The sequence below is a fragment of the Loxodonta africana genome, chromosome 4 (assembly GCF_030014295.1).
Source record: "Loxodonta africana isolate mLoxAfr1 chromosome 4, mLoxAfr1.hap2, whole genome shotgun sequence".
NCBI classification, from domain to species: Eukaryota; Metazoa; Chordata; class Mammalia; order Proboscidea; family Elephantidae; genus Loxodonta; species Loxodonta africana.
This window is the reverse complement of record NC_087345.1, coordinates 9986997-10001490: the sequence shown is the minus strand read 5'-3', so window position 1 is coordinate 10001490 and position 14494 is coordinate 9986997. Positions and strand designations below refer to the sequence as shown.

The window sequence follows — 14494 nt, the reverse complement described above, 5'->3', positions numbered from 1 at the left end:
CATACCAGTTCCATCACGTTTCTGGAGTCTGCTAAGGGCAGAGAGAGGCCAGGCTTTCCTTCCCTAGGAAGCGCTGATGAACCTGGAAAAGCCCGTGGCCTACAGTCCAGCTCTCTCTGCAGACCACCCTCCAGAGCCACAAAAAAGACCCAAATCAAGGCCTGAAGCAGAGGACGCAGTGGGAGGGTCCATGGGCTCCGGGAGCGAACCAGGAAGACTTGCCAGAATCAATGGCTAAGGAAGGGACACATCTGGGGGACAGATGCCTCTTGGTCTGAAAATACCTAATCCCACATGACCTCCACCTCATTCCAAAAGAGGCCCTTCCCTCCAAAGAGGCCAAGTTCCTCGTGGCCCTCTGCAGGACCATGCTCATTCCAGCCTCCAGACTGCTCCTGCCTGGACTGCGCCCTTCTCCCTGCTCCCAAGCCGACTCAAGGCCAGCTCAAGCTTTACCTGCCCCATGACGCCTTCTCCGGTTACTCCAGCCAGAATGTCCGTGTTCCCAGAGTCAGCCTGGCCTGACGGTGCCCACGCTCCATGAGGGCCACTGCCCTCTCTCCTCCCAGCTATGTCATACTCCCCTCAGTGCGAGAATGGGGCCCCCACCCCGTCCTCCTCTTATTTTTTCAATCTTTTACAAGAGTGTTGGGCAACCCGGGAAGTGTCCCCCAAGCACCCACTAGAGACTTACACTTCACATTACGTCCCCAGTGGGTCACATCTCCTCCCACAGCACAGGGTCTGCTCACTCCCTCAGGGAACTAACGCTCACTCACACGCTGGCCCCGCCCACCCTCCAAGGCTCCCTTCCTGCCTCATCCCCAGGGGCCTTCCATTCCTCCTGCATGGGCCCAGCAGATCCTACAGCACCCAGTGAGATGAGTACACACGCTGCACTTCCCTGGAGAGCTCGCCTCTAAATGTCACCGCCAAGGGCCCCGAGAGGGCAGGGCACACAGCCAGTGGCAGAAAAGAGCTGTGGAGTGAGCTTACGGATCCACCCACTCCAGTTAGTATCTTCTGGACAGAAGGAGTAAAATGAGGCACAAAAGACCATTCCATCTCGAGACCACAGGTTGTCTTTAGATTTGTGCGGCCCAGTGGGGTCTGCCAGTGGGCAGTTACCTCCCATGGGCAAAGGAGGAGCCTGCTGGCAGCACCAAGAGACCCCTGAGCAGTCCTTCCTCCATTCAGCGAGCATCCCTGGGAGGATGCCCCCTTGATCTGATAAAAAAAGCCACAGGATAATGTCAGGGACACCAAAGATGAGCAGAGCCTGCTGCCTAGAAAGTCAACCCCTTTGTCTTAGCTTCCTTCACACCAAAGGAGGTATTCTCAACTACTGACACAGTGAGGAGAATTCAGGGGAGGGCATGACTAGACTTGTTAAAGTGACTTGACTTAATGGACATGTACTGACAGCTTTCACCTAATTTTTTTTTTTTTAATAAGCAGTTGAGGACTTGTGTAATGGCGCTACATTTAGCTACTCAATTTTTCCAGAGCAGCTGCTGCCACGCGCTGATAATCACGACGCTGCCAAGCGCACCTGCAGGAGCAGACTGTATGTTGTGTGCATGCTGACGACCCCCATCTCCCCACAAGGAGGAACAGAGAGCACCCCTTGGAGACCTGTCCCCACGCCCATGTATGAGCTCCCTGAACCTTCACAACAGCGTGATGTTTGTACTATTACCACCCCCAATACAGATTAGGAAACTGAAGCAAAGCTTGCCCAAAGCCACACACAGGTGGCAAGTGACGATGGCAGGATTTGCACCCAGGCCACCTGTTGCCTCTTGCGGTCGGTCACTCAGGAGCACATGTCCTGTGGGCTTATCTCCTCGGCACCAGTGCCTCAGTACCAGATGGCAGTGTCACTCAACTACAAAGCAGAAAGTGGCCCCTTGACTCTAGCTATAGCTAGCTGACATTATCACAAGCTGGGCCCACCTTCCTGTCAACCTGGGCTCTGGTAACCTGTACCTGGGGCTGGGGCAGAGAGCAGCCCGACTCCCAGCACTGTCCCAGAGGTACCCCCAAACTGCTTCTCACAACTGCCAGTTCCCAGAAAGCTTCATCCCTCCTGCCACGCTGTGAGAACGCCCCTAACGGAACCAGGGAGCACCTGCCGCCCAGCTCTGGCGACACATCTGTGACTGCTGCTGTTCCCGTCACTCCCACTGTCTTGTGTGACAGTTTCCCCGGCCAGATGCTCCAGTCTGGTCACTGAAATGGAAGCCTGACCCGTACCCACCCACCATGCTTTCCAGTTGGCATTCGCTCTCGCAGACACTGGCTCTATGAATGAGGGCAGGGACGTGGCCGGTCACAGTCCCCACTACCCAGGCTTAGAGCTGGTTCATTCCTGTTCTATCCCTGCTGAGAATCCGCACTTCCACCTCAGACGTATGGCATCAGAATCTCCAGTTTGACAAGATCACCAGGCGATTCTCGTATGGAATAAATTTTGAGACCCATTGCTCTACGATTGGTCCCTAACCAGCAGCAGCAGCATTGCCTGGGAACTGGTCAGAAATGTAAATTCTTAGCAGGGGTTTGAACCAGAAGGAATTGTAGAAGCTCTGCCCCCTGCAGCCTCAGTGCCTGGCACACAGTAAAACCAAAACACCGGTTGCCACAAAGTCGATTCCAACTAATAGTGATCCTATAGGACAGAGTACAACTGCCCCATCGGGTTTCCAAGGAGTGGCTGGTGGATTCGAACTGCTGACCTTTTGGTTGGCAGTCGTAGCTCTTAACTACCGCACCACTAGCACACAGTAGCCGCACAATAAATCGACACTTAATACAACAAACTATTCGCTAAAAACCAGCAAAGTCCTTTCCCCCAGTGTACAGGAAGGAAAAGCATTGATGGAACCTTAAGCCCCTTGCCTATCTCTTTTTAAACATTGGCACAGGTCCCCACCTGTCTCTCTGAGACTGTGATGTCACAGGTATGCGATTTAGAACAAAACCATACAGCCAACTATTTGAAGTTTATAAAACCATTTCATTCTCATCCCCAGCAAACACTACAGCGTCATCCTGACCTTCTACCACAAAAGCCTCCAGTGTCGGCCCCACTGGGGGATTATACTTGTGCCCTCACTTCACCCCGGATCTCCCTGGGAGGCAGCGTTATCCCCCTTTATAGACAAAGACCCTGAGGCACAGGCCAGTCGAGCAACTTGTCCAAGGTCACACAGCTGGTGACATCACCACCAGGGGGAGACCCCAGGTCCCTCAAACGCACTCAGCAGACAATTGCCAGGATAACGGCAGAGCTTTCACCACTGGAACAAAAGCTGACTCTCCTTTGACCTGTGAGCAGGAAAAGGAAGTGGGACTCAGAAGAGTGACTCCCAAAAGCCGAGATAACCTAATTGGGAAGGGAGTTCCTCTCAGGCACGGACTGGCAGGAAGACGCTCCAGCAAGCTGAGGGCAGTCTGTCCAGCCCTCTGACCACTTGCCTGTGTGGCCCACCACGATGTCACACTATGGCTGTTTCTATTCAAAACCCCCAAATAAAGCTGTGCCCAGCAATCCCCGTGTCTCAATTATGTTTAGTCACATCGTTTCTAAACATAAAAAAGAAGATAATGAGAATGGAAAACTTGACTAGATTTTTAATAAACACCCCCAACCTCTTTACGTATCAGACTTTTTTCAAGCAAGTTAAGTTCACCACCTTCACTGAGAGCCAAGCCACAACTGAGCTGGGTTAAAAAAACACACGTCCACATTCTTTCTGCTGCCATCTAGGTCTGACCACAAATGTCTGCCAGTTTCGGGGGACGTTCATCTCATACCCTCATCCCTACCTCCCCCGCAAGAGTAGCAACAAAAAAGGCGTGCCCGGCACCACCTGTCTGGTCTCTGCATTCAACAGCAAGAAGCGAGTGGTATTACCTCCCAGAAGCTGTCACTGGACACTTCTACTCCAACGGAGTCATCATAAGCGACAGACATTTCTTCAAAGGCTGAGGCAGCACCAGGGTATGCTGGGATTCAGAGGCCAACTTCGGATGCTCAGAAACTGTAGACAAATCTATAAAAGAGAAACAGGTACAACTGTGACTTTTAAATTCCCGTGGTCAATAAGCAAGCCGTCTCCATCTTACAGACAACTTCCCATTTCCATCATGGCCTTTGGTACAGAAGAGTATGAATGTTTCCCGTTGGTGGAAGAAAGTCAAGAGACTCCAATAAACTCTGGGCACTGGCATGTGTGTGTCTCATATTAACAAGTAAACTTTGCTTTTCAACATCTTACCAAAAAGCTCATATAACTTTCTGAAGAACAGTTTGTGTTCTTAGATCAATGGACGATTACCTTACTAAGTACCCTCCTTCCTTGAAGAAAGCGAGACACTATGAGGACAACATGCAAAAGCAGGCAGCGTCCCTGCTTCTCCGGCCCCTCCTTTCCAGCCCGGCCTACTCAGCAGCAGGGCTAGGACCTGGGGTAAGAATCGAGTGACAATAATCCCACATTTGACAACTGACTCCACTCTCCCCAGAGTTTCTACCACATTCCACTGTGTTGGCCACCGTCTACCCAGTCTTGACTCACTCATCTTACGCCAAACCCAGAAGCCCCAAAGCCAGACCAGTTTATTCTAACACCTTCTGTGCGAGGCTCAAAGAGAAAGAGTACAGACAAAAAAGCAACATGCACCATCTCTGACTAACAGATCCAGTGTTCTAAAATCCAGGCAAAGGCTAAAGGGTGATTGTTCCTCCTGAAAGAGGGAATAAGTTGATGGACTCCCACCACAGATCACTTTGATAGAATGACCTGTTCACAACCCACATGGGACCCTTTGACTTCTTGGTAAAAAGGCGACTCCACTCTTCTTTACATCACCCTGTGTTCAGACGACAAAGCCTGAGATCTGGAACTTTCTTAACTATTCAGGAGTGCAAAGTCTCAGCTTTGGCACCTAGAGAGGGTAGGAGGGGGTGGGACAGGGTGACCAGCACTTTCTGAGCGCCAACAAGGTGCAAGACTTTGCTCTAGGTACTTTTCCATATGTTATCACATTCAATATCCTAACAAGTCTCTGTGAACCATAGTAAGGAACACAGGTTGTAGAGTCAGGCTGCCTGGACTTGAATCCCAGAAAAAGCACTGTGAGATGGGGTGTGCAAGCCAGGGCCTGGGCAAAAGGGGCCTGTGCAGCCTTTTTGACAGCCTCGGGGTTAGAAAGACTCACGTTCCCGGGGCAAGTTACCACAGTCGCCTTAAGTACAAAGTGGAGAGAACAATGAAGCTTCCCAGAGGGCCAAATGAGGCGATACACACGAGGGCTAGAGCAATACTTGGTCCACCATAAGAGTTCAAAAAATATAGATTATTATTAGAACTTTAGTCCTTTTGCCAATGCTCCCCCCCCCCCTTATTAGTTTAATCTCTATTTTATAGTTGAACAAACTGGTGCTCAAACAGGTTGAGTCACTTGCCTGTGGTCACCCAAGTAATAAATGGAGGGGACCAGCATTTGACACCATGCCTGTTTGCTAAGGTAATGTTTTCTCCATTACACCAAGATGTTTTCCAAAATGATCTCAAACTTAAATAAGTGAGATGGCCTGTAACCTAAGCTTTACTTGCTAGTTAAAGAGCTTTACTCTGGTGGACTGCAGCACTTCCAAAGGTGAGCCCACCACTGTACAGATGGTAAATGCAGTCAAGAACAGATCAGGTACTCCAAAGCCAAGTACTCCAAGCACACTCAAGACAGAAACAGGCAGAGTCGCGTGGTTCCAACGCATGTACTGGTCCTAACAGTAGGCTCTCCTGGCAAATGTCAGTGAGGACCTGACAGATGGCTGGACCTCTGTTGCGGAATTACAGGGGGCCATGTGTCATTCTAACCCTGAGGCTGTCAAAAAGGCTGCACGAGCCCCTTTGGCCTGGCCCTGGGCCATGCCATATCTCACAGCACTCTTTTTCTAAAGAATTCTCTGTTGTTAGCCAGAGTCCTTCTAGAATTACCCTAGCCCAGGTCTGCAGTAACAGAAAGCCTTCTACCCCGAGTAGCTCTGCTCCAGGCTCCCCGGGGAATATCAGGGCCCTGGCCTGGCCACACCGTCTGCTGGGCTGCCCAGGTTTCCAGGACGGTACAGGGAGAGAGCACCCTGCACTGCCCCGAAGGCACCCTGACACTCGCAGGGCATAGGCAGGAGGCTTCACTTCTGCCTGGCGTCAGTTGTGGTTTAGACACTAACACGTGAACCACAGGTCGGTCCCGCATCAGAAGACTTATAAAGAGCCTACTGTGTCCCAGGAGCCTAGCGAAGAGGTTGCCAGTGGGGTCGGTACTGAAGAAACCCAGCAGTTGACTTTTAGGAGCAAGCGCCTCAGTCACTGGGAAGCCTCGCCACATACAGAGGCAGGGAACGCTGGAGCTTCGAAGGCCACAGAAATGAAGCGTGCTCTAGCTGGCCGTGGGGAACCGGGAAAGCCCACAAGGACACGAGGCTTGCCCAAGGTCACACAGTGGCAGAGTGGAGGAAGACTTCCTTACTCACATCCCCTCAGTCCACACCCCTGGACTGCACCACAGCACTGTGCTCAGAAACTGTGAAATCCCTGAGATCAAGACTGTCCAGTGAGGACCAAGGGGACCTCACTGGCATTTGTGTGGTCACAGCCGACATTTATTTGACCACAGTTGGCTTACCTATTCTCATGAGAGCTGCTCAGAGGTTGTTTTAATGCTGAACCAACTCACTCCCACAAGTCCTTCAGTCCTTGTTCCACATCTCCCAACATAAACATTCTCTAAGATTACATACAACTGTCATTACTGACCTAAGTAAAATGAAACTAGGCAGGCAAACCTGCTTTTGTAAAAGTGTACAAGGTGTTTCAGACCCAACATAAATGGCTTCTGGAAGCTCTGGACGGTCACTTCACTTCTGAGTTGTAATAATCCAGAATTCATGGCTCTTGCCTTCTGAACCCTCTAAGTAGATCTTACACTGTGTCTCCCTGAACTGTGCAGTCTCTTCTAAAAGGTCGGAACCCAGCAAAGACACCCAAAGTCCTAGAGGAGAAACTGAAGCAAGGCGTTAAGAACCCAAACAAATATAGCTAGTGAGGGGAGGAACTGAAGATCTCCTGCCCAGAGTCAGCAGTTCATGAAGTAACACAGACAAAAGCACCTGCTTACAAGCGCCAAGGATGTGGGAAATGCACAGGCTTTGGAATCTGCAAATTCAGGTTCAAATTTCAGTTCTCCACTGACCAGTCATGTGAGTGTGGGAAAACCACTGCATATCTCTGAGCCCTAGTTCCCCCAGCTGTACTTCGCCGGTTACAAGGACGGTTTAAAGAAGATGACATAAGGGCCCCCAGACCCTGAGTTGCAGAGTTTCCCTCAATGGGAGTGTTCTGGGCCAACATTCTTGGTTCCAAGGGTCCTCATGACTTCATTCAGCTCCACATGACAGTCACATGGAACGCAGGCCAAAGGGAGAACATAAGGGGATCATAACAAATTACGAATAACATTGCAAAGAATGAGAATTCCGGAACGCTTAATTGTGCTCATGAGGAACCTGTACTTAGATCAAGAGGCAGTTATTCAAACAGAACAAGGGGATACTGTATGGTTTAAAGTCAGAAAAGGTGTGTGTCAGGGTTGTATCCTTTCGCCATACATATTCAGTCTGTATGCTGGGCAATAATCCGAGAACCCGGAATATCTCAAGAAGAACAGGGTATCAGCTTTGGAGAAAGGTTCATTAACAACCTGCAATATGCAGATGATACAACCTTGCTTGCTGAAAGTGAAGAGGACTTGAAGCACTTACCAGTGAAGATCAAAGACCACAGCCTTCGGTATGGACTGCACCTCAACATAAAGAAAACAAAAATCCTCACAACCGGACCAATAAGCAACATCGTGATAAATGGAGAAAATATTGAAGTTGTCGAGAATTTCATTTTACTTGGATCCACAATCAACATCCATGGAAGCAGCAATGGAGAAATCAAAGGACACACTGCATTGGGCAAATCTGCTGCAAAAGATCCCTTTAAAGTATTAAAAAGCAAAGATGTCACTCCACGGACTCTAAGGTGTGCCTGACTGAAGCCATGGTGTTTTCAATAGCTTCACATCCACGTGAAAGCTGGACAATGAACAGGGAAGACTGAAGAAGCAGCGATGCCTTTGAATTACGGTGTTGGAGAGGAATACTGAACATACCCTGAACCGCCTTAAGAACAAACAAATCTGTCTTGGAAGAAGTACAACCAGGAAAGTCCTTAGAAGCGAGGATGGCAAGATTTTGTCTCACATACTTTGGACGTATTATCAGGAGAGGCAGGTCCCAGGGGAAGGACATCATGCTTGTCAGAGTAGAGGGTCAGCAAAAAAGAAGACGACCCTCAGTGAGATGGATTGACACAATGGCTGCAACAATGGGCTCAAGCCTAACGATTGGGAGGATGGTATAGGGCTGGGCAGTGTTTCATTCTGTTGTACACAGGGTCGCTATGAGTCCGAACCAACTCGATGACACCTAACAACAATAACAAGGGGACAAGAGGAGGCCCTGGTGCAAAAGGGTAATGTGCTCAATTGCTAACCAAAAGGTTGGAGGTTCTAGTCCACCAGAGGCACGTCAGAAGAGAGGCCTGGCGATCTACTTCCAAATAACCAGCCATTTAAAATCCTACAGAGCACAGTTCAACTCTGATACCCAGGGGGTTGCCAGAGTCGGAACTGACTTGATGGCAACTTGTCGAGGGGGGCAAGGGTCTGTACCCCAGAAAAAAAGCAATTAATGTCCAACCACTGTCGACCTGAGATTGCATCTCTGGCATTCACAGAGCAAGCTTAACCCCTGGGGGCCTGAGCGCAGGCCTCAGCCACTCAAGCTGAGTCCTCAACGGGCAACTCACAAGGCCCCTGCTTTCCTGTCCCTCCTCCTAGAGCTCTGCAGAGGGCCCCTGTCCACCACCCCACCCTTCCCAAAGCTCCCTGCCCCAACCTCTGCGACACTGGCCACCCCTGGCTCTCCTCCCCCGCCTCCAGCTAACCCTTCTTTCTCCCTACCAAAAGCATGCCCTAAGGTCCATTCTTGAAGTTCTTTCCAAATCTCCCAGCAATGATGCCGCTCACTCCCATGGCTTCGAACGCCACCAGTACGCAGGGAACAGCACCACCTCTCTCCGGTCTCAGCCCACCTGTAACACAGCGTGAAAATACTTGCCCCACAGGGCTGTTCTGAGGATTGCTGTTGTTAGTTGCTGTCAAGCCAGCCTTCAATGCATGGCAACCCCACGCACAAAGGAACGAAGGGCTGCCCAGTCCTGCGCCATCCTTGTGACCCGGTGCAGATCTGACTGTGTTATTAAGATCAGAGTTGAATGAAAGTCACTTGGCATACGTGCAACACTCTAAATGTGGTAGCCATTACTCTTAAAATCACCATCCAGCAAACCACCCAAAGGTACCAAGAAATGTCAGCGGGCGTGGATTTTGTGTTTTTGTTTTCCCATTAGTGTTGCTACTGGAAGAAGCACTTTTGCTGAGGCTTCCACCCACCACTTAGGACACAGCCCCAAACCCCGCTGTGCTCAGCGATGGTGAGGCCAGTCATCAACTGCACCAGGTGTTGTGCTAAGTGCTTCCCGTATATGCGCTTCATTTAATGCTAACAACAATCCTATGAGGTGGCTATTGTCATCATGCTCCTTGTTAAAGCACGGGAAACCAAGGCACGGAAAGGAGCCTGTCCAAGTAAGAGGTAGAATTGAGATCTGAATACAGGTAGGCTGACACCTGAGTCCTGCTCTTAGCCACTGACCATAACCACCTCAGTGATGAACTTAAATCTTCTAGAACGTAAAAGGTGAAAAATTAAACATATGCTGTTGTGCCTTCACGAGCACACTGTCCTGTCCTCACGGACATCCATGGGGTGGCGATAAGCTGCACCAACATTTTCTGTTGTAGCTAGCGCTTTTCATGTCCTCTTTAAGAAGTCTTTCCCTATGCCAAGGCGATAAAGATATTCATTCACCTTTATTATCTTCGAATTTTTTTTTTTAATACCCAGAAATAATTTTCGTGTATGATGTGACATACAAATTTCATTGTTTTCCACATGACTATCCAATTGTTCCAGCACCGTTTGGCTTCTTCCCCTCACCATCCCGCAGTGCTACCTTTGTCCGTATGTGCGTGGCTCTCTAGGCTCTCCATTCCGTCCTCTGTCTGTCCTTGTGACAATACTACCCTGTCTTAATGACGAGAACTTTCTAAGAATTCTTGGGATCTAGTAAAGGAACACGTCTTCTTCTGAAACCGGCCTGAATTTCTGGCAGTTCCCTGTTGATATACTGCTGCAGCTGCTTTTGAACGATCTTTAGCAAAATTTTGCTTGCGTCTGATATTAACGATACTGTTCTATAATTTCCACATTCGGTTGGATCACCTTTCTTGGGAATAGGCATAAATATGGATCTCTTCTAGTCAGCTGGCCAGGGAGCTGTCTTCCATATTTCTTGGCATAGACAAGTGAGCACCTCCAGCGCTGCATCTGCTTGTTGAAACATCTCAATTGATATTCCATCAATTCCTGGAGCCTTGTTTTTTGCCAATGCCTTCAGAGCAGCTTGGACTTCTTCCTTCAGTACCATCGGTTCCTGATCATATGCCACCTCTTGAAATGGTTGAATATCAACTAATTCTTTTTGGTATAATGACTCTGTGTATTCCTTCCATCTTCTTTTCATGCTTCCTGCGTCGTTTAATATTTTTCCCCACAGAATCCTTCACTATTGCAACTAGAGGCTTGAATTTTTTCTTCAGTTCTTTCAGCTTGAGAAACACCGAGTGTGTTCTTCCCTTTTGGTTTTCCTTTTCCAGCTGTTTGTACATGTCAGTATAATACTCTGTCTTCTCGAGCCGCCTTTTGAAATCTTCTGTTCAGTTCTTTTACTTCATCAATTCTTCCTTTTGCTTTAGCTGCTCAACGTTCGAGAACAAGTTTCAGAGTCTCCTCTGACATCCATCTTGGTCTCTTCTTTCTTTCCTGTCTTTTTAATGACCTTTTGCTTTCTTCACCTATGATGTCCTTGATGTCATTTCACAACTCATCTGGTCTCCGGTCACCAGTGTTCAATGCATCAAATCTATTCTTCAGATGGTCTCTAAATTCAGGTGGGATATAATCAAGGTCATATTTGGGCTCTCGTGGACTTGCTCTGATTTTCTTCAGTTTCAGCTTGAACTTGCATATGAGCAATTGATGGTCTGTTCCACAGTCGGCCCCTGGCCTTGTTCTAACTGATGATACCGAGCTTTTCCATCGTCTCTAAGGAAGACGGAAGAAGAATTGTTGCCTTTGGATTGTGGTGTTGGCAAAGAATATTGAATATACCATGGACTGTCAGAGGAACGGACAAATCCCTCTTAGAAGAAGTACAACCAGAATGCTCCTTAGAAGCAAGGATGGCGAGACTGCGTCTTACATACTCTGGACATGTCAGAAGGGATCAGTCCCTAGAGAAGGGCATCATGCTTGGCAGAGTACAGGGTCAGCAGAAAAGAGGAAGACCCTCAACGAGGTGGACTGACACAGTGGCTGCAACAATGGGCTCAAGCATAACAACGATTGTAAGGATGGCGCAAGACCAGGCAGTGTTTCGTTCTGTTGTGCATAGGGTTGCTATGAGTCGGAACAGACGGCACCTAACGACAACAACAGTAAAGGAAGTCTGCCCACTTTTTTCTTCTTCAAGAGCGCACTGGCTGTCCTTGGCCCTTTGCATTTCCATGTTGTTGTTGTTAGGTGCCTTTGAGTCAGTTCCGACTCACAGTGATTCTGTGCACAACAGAACAAAACACTGCCTGGTCCTGCACCACCCTCACGATCATGATGCTTGAGCCCACTGTTGCAGCCAGTGTCAATCCATCTCCTCGAGGGTCTTCCTCTTTTTCCACATGCACTTCCATACACATCTTAAAATCTGCTTAAGTTCTATCAACCAACCAGCCCTGCTGAAGTTTTGATTAGGATTTGACTGAATCTCCAGATTACTCTGCAAGAACTGAGTGATCTTTGCAATATTGAGTCTCCTAATCCATGGATTATCCCCCCAATTATTCAGGCCCTCGCTCAGTAGAGATTTGTAGTCTTATGCAGACTTCCTGCATACTTTTGTTACAGTTACTTGGTATTTAATATTTTTGATATTAGAAATGGTATCTTTTTAAAAATTTCATTTTAACTGTGTAGTGCTAATATACAGAGCAATTGATTTTTGAATACCGACCATGTGGCCAGCAACCTTGCACCTATGATTGCTAATAATTTACCTGATTAGTCTGAATTTCCTATATACACATTCATATCATATTCAAACAATGACAGCTTTATTGCTTCCTTTCCAATTCCTACGTCTTTTGTTTCTTGCTTCACTGCACTGCAGAGAACTTCCAGTAAAATATAGAAAAGAGGCGATGATAGAGACCCTTCTTGATCTCAAAGATAAGGCTTTCAACATTCCACCATTAAGTATGGTATTGCTACAGGATTTTTAGTATATGGCTGCCAAGCAGGCACACTATACCAAACCCAGTGCCATCGAGTCGATTCCGACTCATAGCAACCCTACAGGACAGAGTAGAACTGCCCCACAGAGTTTCCAAGGAGCACCTGGTGGATCCGAACTACTGACCCTTTGGTTAGCAGTTGCAGCACTTGACCACTATGCCAGCAGGGTTCAGGCACACTATAGGATTCTTTAAAACACTACTTTCCAAGTTAAGGAGAGTTCCTGTCTACTCCAATTCTATTAAGAGCTTTTATCAGAAATAGACGTATGTGTAAGATTGGCTTTATTTTTTCATAAATGTTTGGCTGAATTTGTCAGTGATGTCATCCAAGCCTGGTGTTTCCTTTAAGCAATTTAAATTACAGATTCCAGTATCTTAAAAGATTATTCACGTATTTTCCACTTCCTGTGTACTGGTTTTGTAAGCTGTGTTTTCCTAGGCAGTCCGGTTCTTTTTTTTCCCAACTTCATTGGCATAAGATTGTTCATACTATCTTGTACGATCTTTTCAAAGACGAAAGGATCTGTGGAGCCCTGGTGGCACAGTGGTTAAGAGCTCGGCTGCTAACCACAAGGTCGGCAGTTTGAATCCACCAGCCACTTCTTGGAATCCCTATGGAGCAGTTCTACTGCGTCCTATAGGGTGGCTATGAGTTGGAATCGACTCGACGGCAAGGGTTTTGTTTTGTTTTGTTTTGTTTAAGGGATTTTTCCGTTCCTGACTGATTTTTGTGTGTATGCCTTTTCTTTTGTTCGGTCTCATCATAGGTTTATTAATTTTTAATCTTTTCCAAGAACAAACTTTTGGCTTTATTTATCTTTTCTATTGAATGTTTTTTGTTTCCTTGATTTCTCCTCTATTACTTCCTTCCTCGGCTTCAATTTGCTGTTCTTTTTCTAACTTCTTGAGATAAAAGCTTAGTTGTTAATGTTCAGGCTTTTTTTTGTGTGCTTTAAGTGAAAGTTTACAAATCAAGTCAGTCTCTCATATAAAAACTTACATACACGTTGCTATGTACTCCTAACTGCTCTCCCTACAATGAAACAGCACACTCCTTCCCTCCACCCTGTATTCCCCGTGTCTATTCGGCCAGCTCCTGTCCCCCACTGCTTTCTCATCTCCCCTCCAGACAGGAGCTGCCCACATAGTCTCATGTGTCTACTTAAGTAGCTCAATCCTCACCAATATCATTTTCGGTCTTATAGTCCAGTCCAATTCCTGTCTGAGGAGTTGGCTTCGGGAATGTCAAACCTCCGACCTTTTGATTAGCAGCCCAGCAGAGCACGCTAACCGTCTGTACTGCCCAAGGACTCCAGGGCAGGGGAAGGGTCAGATAAAAAGCTAATAAGTGCATTTGAAAAATTTCCAAGTGTTGAACAGAATTTAGAGAATTAAACTTGCCAACTGGGCTGGAAAGTGCCTTTTGACTTCCTCAGGTACAATCTCTCAGAGAAGTGACATTTAAGCTGAAATCTGAATGATAAGAGGAACAAGTCACATGAAGATGGGGACAAGGCCTTCTGCCAAGGGCATGGTCTATGCAAAAGGCTTTCTTCTTTTGTAAAGTATGCATTTAAAGCTAAAAATTTCCTCTAAGCACAATTTTAGCTGCACACCACAATCTCATTTATTTTTAATAACAGTCCCACGAGGCAGATATTTTTGTTTCCTTTTTTGCAGAAGGTCATAGAAGTAAACTTGCTTGAAGGTCACATAGCTAGTAAACAATGGCACCAGGAGTCAAAATCAGGTCCTGCAATTCGGACCAGGCAGGACCTGGTTTTGACTCCTGGTGCCAATAATTAGCAATTTATAGTTGTTATGAGTAAAGTGAGGAGCCCTGGTGGCGCAGTGGTTAAAGGGCTCAGTTGCTAAATGATAAGTTGGCGGTTCGAGCCCACAA

The 14494-nt window shown here is 47.6% G+C and overlaps 1 protein-coding gene across 6 annotated transcripts in view; it reads right to left on the bottom strand.

The window, feature by feature from the left end:
* PACSIN2 (protein kinase C and casein kinase substrate in neurons 2) overlaps positions 1 to 14494 on the bottom strand; it is a 176594-nt gene that overhangs the window by 48008 nt on the left and 114092 nt on the right. For all 6 annotated transcript variants that reach the window (XM_064283413.1, XM_003419804.4, XM_010599290.3 and 3 more), the window contains one exon: positions 3920 to 4058. In XM_064283413.1, the coding sequence (XP_064139483.1) occupies positions 3920 to 3979 (60 nt within the window). In that variant the 5' untranslated portion in view covers positions 3980 to 4058. Of the gene's footprint in view, positions 1 to 3919; positions 4059 to 14494 lie in introns of those variants that run through there.